The sequence below is a fragment of the Dasypus novemcinctus genome, chromosome 8 (genome assembly GCF_030445035.2).
Source record: "Dasypus novemcinctus isolate mDasNov1 chromosome 8, mDasNov1.1.hap2, whole genome shotgun sequence".
NCBI lineage: Eukaryota > Metazoa > Chordata > Mammalia > Cingulata > Dasypodidae > Dasypus > Dasypus novemcinctus.
Window position 1 is genome coordinate 44,981,600 of NC_080680.1, and position 12,032 is coordinate 44,993,631.

The following is a 12,032-nucleotide window of genomic DNA, read 5'->3' on the forward strand; positions in this document are numbered from 1 at the left end:
ACTTTTGAGTTACATGAACTAATGTATTTCATTTATGGCTTAAATCCAGTTGATTTGGGATTTTTTTAATTATGAATTTTTACTGTGTGCAGTAAAAATGAGAAAGCAGGAACCTCATGTAAAGGAAAATATACTAGAATGCACAAGATGCCAATAAGACACAAAAAACGTTTCAGATTTTTTATCTTAGTCTACAAACTAAATAAATTCTGGTGTTAACACAGAAATAATCTAAGTCCTAATTCATTAATTAATTTTTATTTGTCCTACATAGATCTTTCTTATAAGCAATCATTTTAAAACATGAAAATGCTTTAGATACACAACTATCTTCGCCACATCAATCCCCAGACTTAGTAAGTCTCAGTAATATTGGATTCCTAGGATAATAAAAGAGATGGTACCATCTCTATTCTCAATCTACCACAATCAAGCAGAAGTTGAATCAAAGATCCACCAACTTTTGGATTTCAGGTTGTTAGCTCCAAAAGGACAAGGGAAATATGGACAAGATGAAGGTAGCTTCTGATCCACAAAGTTTCTCACTATTATTTTTGGAGATAGTTTCCAAATAAATCAGAGCCTGAGGATATAAATATAGAACTAACAACCAGACTACAAATCTACCAGATGGCAAAACTGCTAAAAGAAAGCTGCTATTAAAAGTAAAGAACCTAAAGACTAATGTGACTCATCATTTTAAATATTTAAGAATTGTACAAAAAAAAAAATCAGTAAATACTGGTAAGAAAAGACATAATTGGTCTCACTTACCACTTTGGAACCTTGAGAACCATTGCAGACTCCAGTTTATATTCCTCTGATAAAAATCTTTGAATAAAGAAGAAATAGGAGGCTATCTTTGGTGACCTTCAGGTATAAAATCACTTTAATTTCATTTTGTCTAAATATCACTTGACTGAGAAAAATATTTTAAATACCCAAATATTTTGGCAGGGCAATATCATTTTTAAAAACGGGTAATGGGAAATGATAAATAACAACCGTTCAGTCAACCTAACATTTAATTGTCTCATTAACTTAAAAAAATTGTATATTTAGACTTCATAATATACGACTAGAAATTATAAGGCAGATTTTAAGCCTGTGAAATTCTGTGAATAATTTCTCAACCATAATTTTAATATTACTAAAATTATACAGAGATGAAAATCATCCTGAGTTTTTCTCACAGAGAGGATAGCATCAGTCTTAATTTAAGCTTTAAAACTTTAGGCAGATATCAGAGTTTAGGGTTTATTTTAGAAAGGAATATACTTTAAGAAAAGCTTTGTATATTTCTTTGTGGTCCCCCCTGCCTTGCAATACAAAACAAAAAACAAAAAAAATAAATAAATAAACATGGCAGAATGAAAGTCAAAAGCCATGGGATCATAGGCAATTTTTATTTTGTGTTTATATTGTTCTATTTTTTCTCCAACAACCATGTGTATTAGATTCCTAGCCTGCCATAACAATGTACCACAATCTGGGTGGCAAAAAAATGAAAGTAAAAATAAAAAATGTATTCTCTCACAGTTCTGGAGGCTAGAAGCCTGAAATCAAGGTGTAACCAGGGCCATGCTCCAAAGGCTCTAGGGAAGAATGCTTCCTTGCCTCTTCTGTCTTCTGGTAGTTGTCAGCAATCCTTGGCATTCCTTGGCTTGTGGCAGCAAAAATCCAATCTTCACATGGCCTTCTCTCCATGTTTCCAAATCTCTCTCCTTATAAGGCCACCAAACATTTGACTTAGGGTCCAACCTAATCTAGATGACCTCAACTTAATTAAATCTTCAAGACCCTGTTTTCTAAATAAGGACACATTCAAAGGAACTGGGACTAGGATTTCAACATATCTTTTGGAAGGATACAACTTAGCTCATAACACCATGCATTACTTTTATAATCACTTATTTTCAAATATACCTAGGTATGTAGAAACACCACATGATCCCATTTTTTAAAATGTATAAAAAAGCCCTACCTTCCCTGAACCATATCCTTCTACATTCAGGATGGAGTTAATCGCTTCTCTAGAAACAGTAACGGAAACTTAGAGACCCTTTACAGTCTCCTTACCACCAGAATAACGACCATTTGGTATTTCAGCTCTTTAACTATAATATGCCCAGGTATAGCCCATTATAGTCTATTTATTCTCTTTGGGGTTTGCTAAGAAACTTCTTGGTCCCTGAGTCTCTGTTCATCTTTCTTCAGTATTTTTTCTGTCAGATTGAATAAATGTTATTCATATGCATCAAGTTCACTGACTTTTCTTGCCATCTCCAAAATGCTGTTAAATTCAGCCAGTAAAATTTTAACTATATGTCTTGTTCTTTCCAGTTCTAGAATTCTCATTTGGCTCTTACTTTTTTATACTCTCAATTTCTCTGCTATGATTTCCTATCTGTTCACTCATTAAGATCAAGGTTTTTTTTAAGTCCACGTGTATAAATATGTGTATTTTAGTATTAGCTGCTTTAAAACTTTTGTCAGCTAAATCCACCCTCTAGGCCATATCAAGGACTTACTCAATTAAGTATTCACTCTTGACTATGGGTAGCATTTTTCCCATACCTTTGCATGGTCTAGTAATCTTCTATTATATACTGGGCATCATGAACAGTATAATGTATAGAAACTAAATTCTACTATCTTCCTCTGAAGAGTAGAAACTTTTGTTCTTAGTACAATTACTGGCTGAACAAACAACTTGGATTTGCACAGATTTGATTTTATGTTTTGTTACATGATTTTCAGGAAAGTTCAAGGTGTTCTGAAGCCCCTCCTGTTAGGTAGGATCAAATTTCTATCTTTGTCTCCCGTGTAGGTTTTGTTGACATCTAGCTTTAGACTTGTTAGGATAGATATGGAGTAGACCTTACTCTAGGACACAGTCCTTATTCCTACAGTATAGACTTTTTGTTTCTCGGCTAGATGACTAGGATGTTAATGAGGTCTCTCTATTCTACCTGGGACAGAACGCCAGTGTCTCTCAGGAACCTTTAATATCTCTTCCCATTTTCAGATCCTAAGTAAATACTCTCTGGTAAACCTGTAAAGTCTTGCTTTGTATAAGTGCACTGCATCCCTTAGCCAAGGACTCACAGAGAACCACAGAGAATCCACACTTGGAATTCTAAACATCCCCTCTCCATGCAGTTTTAGCCTGTCTGTTACCCTAGAAGGGCCACTGTTCTCTGCCTGGCTTCGAGTTCCTATGACACAGTCAAGAAACTGTTGATGGGCAGAGAGCCAGGGCAAATATGTAACTTTTATTATGAGTTTCCCTCCTTTGAAGGACCACAGTTTGACACTGACTGTTGTCTAATGCCTAAAAATAGCTGTGCCGTGTATTTTGTTTAGTAATATCATTGTTTATGTCAGGTAGGTTAGTCCAGTACCAGTTACTCCATAAAGGCCAGTAACAGAAGTTCTTGTCCATTTTTTTTTTAACTATTCTTTTTCTTCTTCATTCTCTCAAATTTTCTCTTCTTCCCTTCCCAATCCCAGTTTCGGTATTTTACAAGCCTGAGCTGAATGCATATACAGAGCTGAATCTTTTTTTTTTTTTTTAAGATTATTTATTTATTTATTGCTCCCCCCCCCCACAGGTTGTCTGTTCTCTGTGTCTGTTTGCTGCATCTTCTTTTATCTGCTTCTGCTGTTGTCAGCGGCATGGAAATCTGTGTTTCTTTTCATTGCGTCATCTTGTGTCAGCTCTCCGTGTGTGCGGCACCATTCCCGGGCAGGTTGCACTTTCTTTTGCGCTGGGCAGCTCTCCTCAGGGGGTGCACTCCTTATGGGTGTGGCTCCCCTAGATGGAGGACACCCCTGCGTGGCAGGGCACTCCTTGCATGCATCAGCACTGTGCATGGGCGAGCTCCACACGGGTCAAGGAGGCCTGGGGTTTGAACCGCGGACCTCCCATGTGGTAGATGGACGCCCTAACCACTGGGCCAAGTCCACCGCCAGTGCTGAATCATTTTGATAAGCTTTCTTAGAACTTATAATGATGATGGAATAATTCTTTCCCTTTCAGATAACACCTGATAATCATATTGATTATCACAAGTTTTTTGGAGTATCTGAACCTAAGCAAAAGTTTTGAACATAATTTTAAAAATAAGGCCTTCCTCCCACACTTTTTTTCCCTCTTCATGATCAATAATACAACAAGAAAAATATCAGCAATGCCCTGTCACCAAACTGCCTTTCATACCCCTTCTTGTACTGAAGAATGTTTGGAGTATTGTTGCTTATTTTCTTCAAGCTAAAATAAAAATAGAAATTTCAGGAAAACCTCAAGTTATGAGAATTCTCATTTCCTAATTTCTAGAGTTGGTTTATCTCACTAGTCACACAACCATTAAAAAGTGTAAAGGTCTTCCTAGCTCTGTTTATAGACTATGGAAACACCTACATGTTCCCCATACAAACCAGAAGAGATTCAAAAGAGAAAAAAACAACATAATAATGTTCTAAAATAAAAAATACATAAAATTATATGAAATGGAGAGTCCTACACACAAAGCATTTTTTTTGCCAAGCATGGAATAACTCAATTGATTTAGATGTTTATAAAAACAAATGCTTGGAGATAGACAGGGTAGAGTTATCCATTAGGCAAAGTGCCTAGGTCCTACCATATATTCAGAGGCTCACAAAAAATTTTTAATTTCTTTTAAAATCAGGAGGAAAAAACTGAACATTTAGGTCAAACATACAATATTAATATACTCATATCGTGTGCAGGAACATGTGGAGATAGACCCCAAGTGGCAACTATTGTATTTTCAGATTTGCTGGGAGGCTCAATCTCTCACAGAATCTTCTCTTTGATTCTAGGGTGTGAGGCCCCAGACATTTCTCCACTAGACTAGATAAGGAAGCATTCTTCCCTCAAGGTTCTAGGAGGTCCTAATGTCATCCCGAGCCCTTTTCCCTCTGTTTCTTTTTGTTTCCATTCACTTGCCAAGTATTTGGGCAGGTAAGCATTGAGAAAATATTGAGTAGGTAATATTCTTGGGTAGCTTGATATCTCTGTAGCTTCTTATAAGCTACCATATAGCAGAAGTCATCTTTATGTCTACTTTACATCTGCTTTCTTCTACAGAGAAGTAGAGTTGGTTACTTTTCCTGCAAAGCCCTCAATCTCTTAAGTAGTCCACAAAGTCACAAGTTCCTGTTGAAGTGGTGACTTCTGACCAACCACCCATTTGCAAGAGTCAAGATAATCACATTGAGGAACCCACTGCGTCAAACCTTAGTTGGCTTTGGTTACCAATTCCCCTCACTTTTTTAGGGTCTCTCAATTACCCATCACTCATGGCTGCTCAAGAAAGTGATTTTCTATATTCAAATCATCACAGATTTTATAACAGAAATACTCTGTATGTTCAGAGTGAGTAACAATTTTTCACTCAACAAGTGAAAAAGGCATTGCAGAGAAAATAATATTTTCAGTAACAAAGGAAATCTTATATATAAATCAGGGTATGGAAGAGAAGACTATAGTGAATTTAAACTTGCAATGGTATAGAGACAGCATGCTAAAATCTAACCATCAAATCTCTTTAGATCTCTTTTCTTTAGTAAAATATAATCAGTTTAATCAGAAGGCCTAAATCCAGCTCCATTATTGGAGGTACATTCCTAAAACACTTGATTGTTTTTCTCTCAACTTCCTCATAGAAAAACCATAAAACAGACAAACACATGCCCTGACAATTTCCAAAATACTGTTATCATCAAATTAATAATTGTGCCTGAAAAGCACTGGATAAAATAATTTATTATATGACTTTTTAAAAAAGATTTATTTATTTATTTCCCTTTTCCCCCGCCCCCCAGTTGTCTGTTCTCTGTGTCTATTTCCTGTGTCTTCTTTTGTCCGCTTCAGTTGTCAGCTCTCCATGTGTGTGGCGCCATTCCTGGGCAGGCTGCACTTTCTTTTGCACTGGGCGGCTCTCCTTACAGGATGCACTCCTTGCGCGTGGGGCTCCCCTACGCGGAGGACACCCCTGCATGGCAGGGCACTCCTTGTGTGCATCAGCACTGCGCGTGGGCCAGCTCCACTCGGGTCAAGGAGGCCCGGAGTTTGAACCGCAGACCTCCCATGTGGTAGACGGACACCCTAACCACCTGGGCCAAGTCCACCGCCCCGGATAAAATAATTTTAAAAGGCTAACTTACACTATTCTTATTTTATGTCACCACAATGTCAACAACATTCTTAAATTTCCTAGGCCTGTTCCTCCATTTTTCATGATTGTATCAGTTACAAAGTCTGACTTATTCTTTTTAATTTTTAAGTTGTTCTATATATCTGACTTCATTTGGACTGCATATTACAGATTACAGTCTGAAAAAGAATTAAACTACTGCTTTCAGAACAGTTAAAACACTATTCCATAAAGTTTTTCACAATGAAACAAAAATTAATCCCTCTGTCATATATTCCAAGCAATTTGTTTATACTCTAGAACAAGGGTTGGCACATTAAGTCTGTAAAGCATAAAACAGTAGGCATTTTACACTTTGTAAACTGTGGAGTCTCCACTGCAACTACTTAAATACGTCACTGTAGTACAAAACTAGCCATAGACAATATGTAAACAATTGTGCAAGGCTTGTCCCAATAAAACATAACTTACAAAAATAGGCCATCAGCTAGATTTGGCCTGAGAGACATAATTTGCCAACCTACACTCTAGAACAGTGCTTGCTTCTCAAACTCTGCTGTGCATACTAACTACATGGGGATCTTAATGTAGACTCTGATTTCAGTAGGTCTGGGTGAGGCCTGAGATTCTACATTTCTAAGATACTTCCAGATGATTGATGATACTGGCCAGAGAATTATAATTTTGTAAAGGAAGTTTCTTATAAGCATTATGGTCTACCCAAATCTAGCCATCTCATCAATATGATAGATTTTCTAATAACTGTTACTGGATTAAATCACAATCAACAGAAGTTGTTGCTGACAAATTTATCCTAGGTTTTTCTCCTATATTCCATCCACAATGACCTTCATTTACCAACCTCACCATTTCGAGTTCCTCATACTTCAAAAGGCCTTTGCACATGCTGTTTTCCCTGATAAGAACATCCTTCCCTAATCACTCCAAGGCTAAATATAAATGTCACCTCTTCAGAAAGCAAATGCAGAGAGCAAGTGCCCTTAACCCCCAACTCCAAATGTGGTTCTCTCAACCTCACCCTATGTGTCTTCATCAAAGCAGTTATCAAATTTTATAATTATTTTACTTACTTGTAGGCTGCCTTTTCAAAATTCCATTTTCCCTACAAGTATGTTAAGTTATTCAAAACCAGAACTACATTTATTTAATTCACTACTAGATTCCTAAAAATTATCACAGTAGCTGACACATGTTGGCACTAAATATTCATGGAATGAATGGATAGATGATTGTTTCATAGGTTCAAAGAGGAGTTTGTTTAGATGTCCTATTTTTACAATACAGTTACTTTAAGTCAACTTCCAGCTTAAAAGAATTGCCTTTGATTACCCTGAGTGGGCCCCAGAGCAAGTTTGTACTTTATGACCCTAATCAGCAATAGCAGATTGGATCAAGGGTCAAGACCTGACACAAACTGGCCCAAATTCTCTCTTATGATATTTGGAACTGGATGCTGTTTTCTCTGTTTTGGCTGTTCGCTCTAATTGATTAACTAAGGACTAATGGGCTGTCTGTATTTGGTCATGTGCATCAGAAAGCACTGAAAGTAAATATACAAAGTGTGAAAAATAAAGAGATACATGGACAGAAGCAAACACCAGATGAGGCGAGTACTATCTAAGTTCTTAAAGGCTTTTCTGATTGTGGGTTCTAGTCCCTTATAAGGCCAAGTTGCCCTCTGGGATTTCAGGAGTTATTCCAATATCCTTCCACATTTCTGGTTTGAGATAGATTGAAATTTGTTTCTGATACTTCAGACCAAAAGAATATTAAAAATAAGACAGTACCTTTATAACTAAATATGTCCAATCTATGAAGACTGTACAGATGCAAAAATAAACAAAAACAATGTATCATAAGTACAGGAAGATATTAAATTTTAAGAACCATCCACTTTTCAATCACTAAAGACTAGTAATCAAAGGTATGAGTATTAAAAAACAGTTTATAATTTTAGTGAAAGGACAAAGGCTACAAAGAGAGAAGAGTATTTATATGAAGACTAATACATCCAAAACCAAATAAATATTTCTATAATTCTGCCATAATTTTCTATAAAATTTTTCCCTCATTGGACTCCAAAATTACTCAAAATACTTCATGACAGGTGGCAAGACTCTAGGTACATTTTTAAAAGTTAAAAATTAACAGTTCTTGAACTGAGCTGATTTAAGATAAATATTTCTTTAACCAAAAAGAAACAGGAAAAAAGAGAAATGTTTTACAATATTTGGAGTAGAAATGAATTAAAGAAGGGAGAAAGGATAGGTAACGATCATACCCAATTAGAATTCTACAGCTAGAACAAGCAGGGGCTAGGATGTAAAAAGCAATGGAGTAATAAACTCCCTCATGTTCTCCTGAAGCCAGTCACCCCAAAATGGGAATCAATTCCAGTCACTCCTGAAGCCAACTATTCCTACCTAATTTTTAAAAATAAATGCTAATTGACTAATCCACATTTTCTGTTAGGAAGTTAAAATGAAAAGGATAAAATCCCAATAGTTTTCATTTATATCACAATTCAAAGTATCCATTATTTTCCAAGAGGCAAACGAAAATGTCAAAAACATTCTTGTGTGGATATTTAGTTATTTTCTGCCAAATTAATGAAAGGAAAATACAGCACTTTGAATTCGTTAATTACCATGAATACTTCTGCAAAGGGCTCCTGCTTACAGAATTAAGCCAGCTCTACTTGGCACACTTCCCTAATATTAATGAATACAAGACTATAGGCTCCACTGTGCTCAAGAGACATTTAATTTTTGGCATCATTCATCAGCTTACACATCATCAGTCCTAACCACCATAGACACTCAACTATTAGAAGTAAACAGTGCAGAAAGCCCCTACATTTAATAAGGATGAACCACAATCTACTTTTCTGAAATTTTAAGACCTAGACTTAGAATACAGAATGAACAAGAATACCCTAATTTACATATCTTCCAGAAACTAGAACTACTTCAACAAAAATCTGATGCTGAAAAAGACATTTCAAGGAAATCCTCTAGGAACAAGTCAACTTAATACAAGGGGGAACTACAAGTTTTCTCCTTAATTATCCTCAGTTAAGGATGAATGGAACTGTTTCCAGTATAGACTGAATGGGAGCCCACACATAGATATCACAGCTGCTCTTTTCCCAACATTTATGACAGAGAGGTGCTGACTTACCTATTTCAAAATCTGATAAAATGACTGTAGCATTACTCAAGCCTAACAATATCTCTCCTTTTCCCTTCTTCATACCATTCCCTTCCTTCCCTACAGAAATTATAAGACCTCCAAGTTGGATGATGTATTTTTAAACACTGAATAGGAAAATGATTCTAAAGTTTTTCAAACATACATTAAATCAATCTTCCTGTTTAAGAAGGAATGGTTAGGGAGATGGAGATGGGGGAGAGGACAAATGATTTACCTATCTCCCTTTTCCTCTCTCTCAAATGAAATGGAAGAAAAGATACTGTTCAAAATAGATAAATACTGCTAAGTCTAGGAATCCAAGCAAGCTTATCCTTATCAATATGGCCATCATGAGTAAGCATCCTGTCTCCCAAGTTCTAAGAGTAGCACCTCCTCATACAAAGTCTTGCAGACAAAGTAAGAGCACAGATAAATAGCTGACCATTAAAAATGGTTCAAATCAACAGAAACATTAGAATACTTTAAAATCTAATTATTAGGATAAATAATTAGCAATTTTTAAAGAGGAACAAAATAACCCCTATAAATCCTTAGTCAAAAGCACTTAGAAGACATTCAAGCTTTGAAAACTTGACATAATTTAGCTACCTCAAGACAAATTAAAGCTAACCCAGGAGTACAACCAGAATGCTTAATAATCTAGAAATCATGACAAAACAGTAAACAAAAAAAAAAATTTTTTATGGGAGAAACAAAAGAAAATGAGGAACAAACACTAAATGGGACAAAGAGAAAACAAATAGCAAAGTGAAAGGTTTAAAATGAACCATATCAATCATCACATTAAGTATAAATGATCTAAGCACACCAATTAAAAGGCAGAGATTGGGGAGTTCTGGGAAGATGGTGTAGGAGTAGGTAGGCAGTGCTCAACCCTAAAAAGAACAGCAGAAGAAGGCTGGGAAAAGAGATGCTCTGGGAATCTGCAGCCTAGGAGAGTAGAGCAAACATTATCCAGGCATTGGAACAGAAAGACAAAGAATTGAAAAGAAAACCATGCGTTACTCAACTCTGTGGCTGGAATGGCAGTCATCCCCCTACCTCAAGGTGAACAGCTTTAGTAAAACCTGTAGCTGATAGCAACCAACAGAGAGGGGAAAAGATGTCTTCTTCCCTGGGAAGAGGGCAGGTCAGGGGGGAGGAATGATTGTGGTTTCTCTTCAGCAAGTTTAAACAGCGGGCCCCGCTTTGAAATGTGGCCCTACCAGCACAGAAAAATGAGTCAGTGGGGGTTGATTGGAAGCGCCATCTCTAAGGAAAGGTTTGTTGAAGAGCACCATCTGCTGGCAGCCTAAGATAGTAAAGGAAGAAAAAAGGCGTTTTGGAATCTCATGCCCCTACCCCTGGCACCCTTGGATAAGGTCTAAGCCCCATTAGTGGACCCATGGCCATTTTGATAAATGAAACAGGGCAATTTTAAAGATTTAGAATAAGTTGAACCAAAAATCAAAGAGGAACCATGAAACAAACCACAACAAAAGAGAATCAACTTATCAGTGATGTTCACACAAATATGATAAATCAATTCAAGAAGCTGAAGGAAAATATAGTTAGAGACATAAAGGAAGTAAGAATATACTGGATGAGCATAAAAAACAATTTGAAAACCTACAAAGAAAAGTAACAGAACTTATAGGAATGAAAGATACAATGGATGACATTAAAAATGGAGCAGCAACAATCCCCCAAGGGAAGCGGACATGGCTCAACTGATAGAGTGTCTGACTACCATATGGAGGGTCCTGGGTTCGATCCCTAGGGCCTCCTGACCTATATGGTAAGCTTGCCCATGTGTAGTACTTCCACGCAAGGAGTGCCATGCCATGCAGGAGTGCCCCCGCATAGAGATAATCCACACTCAGGGTGTGCACCCTGCAAGGAGAGCTACCCTGCATAAAAAAAGTGCAGCCCACCCAGGAGTGGCGCTGCACACATGAAGACCTGACACAGCAAGAAGACGCAACAAAAAAGAGATGCAGTTTCCCAGTGCCGCCGGATAATGCAAGCGGACGCAGAACACACAGCAAATGGACACAGAGAGCAGACAACAGGGGGAAGGGGAGAGAAATAAATAAATCTTTAAAAAAAAAAAACAATCTCCCAAATGCAAGGGCAAAGACCAGTGAAGGATAGTCCAATAAAGGGCCCTTTATACTGATAACTAAGCTGATGAGCCTGTGTGCTTAAAATTTCAACTAGGCCTCAAGCTGCAGAGTGCCTAAGAGTTACCTCCTGAGGGCCTCCATGATATGCAAATGTGGCCACTCTCTAAACCAAACTCAGCATGTAAATGCATTACCTTCTCCCCAGTGTGGGACGACTCCCGGGGATGAGCCTCCCTAGTGGCCAAGGATTACTATCAACCACCAGCTAGTGATGCAATTAGAAAAAGACCTTGAATAAAAGGGGCAAATGGTAAAGATAAGTGAGTTTATGTGGCTAAGAGACTTCAAAATCAGTCAGGAGGTCATCAGAGGGGTTGCGCTGATGCACGTCTTGGCAGGATCTCAGAAACAGCCAAAGTAGACACAACCCCAGGTAGTGGTGCTCCTGAGGGTTACAGGGCTACCCAGGTCCTATGGTCATGACAGATGGCTCTGGAGTTCAGAGCCT

At 37.4% G+C, this 12,032-nt stretch overlaps 1 protein-coding gene across 17 annotated transcripts in view; it reads right to left on the minus strand.

The window, feature by feature from the left end:
- Positions 1–12,032, minus strand: part of RFX3 (regulatory factor X3) — a 345,069-nt gene that overhangs the window by 236,883 nt on the left and 96,154 nt on the right. For 4 of the 17 annotated variants that reach the window (XM_058301787.2, XM_071216707.1, XM_058301778.2 and 1 more), the window contains exon 2: positions 775–831. The exons of the other annotated variants lie outside the window; for them this stretch is intronic. Coding sequence is in view for 2 of the 4 variants with exons in the window: in XM_058301778.2 (XP_058157761.1) it covers positions 775–831 (57 nt within the window). In the remaining 2 variants the exon portion in view is untranslated. The remainder of the gene's footprint in view (positions 1–774; positions 832–12,032) is intronic. 17 annotated transcript variants of the gene reach the window in all.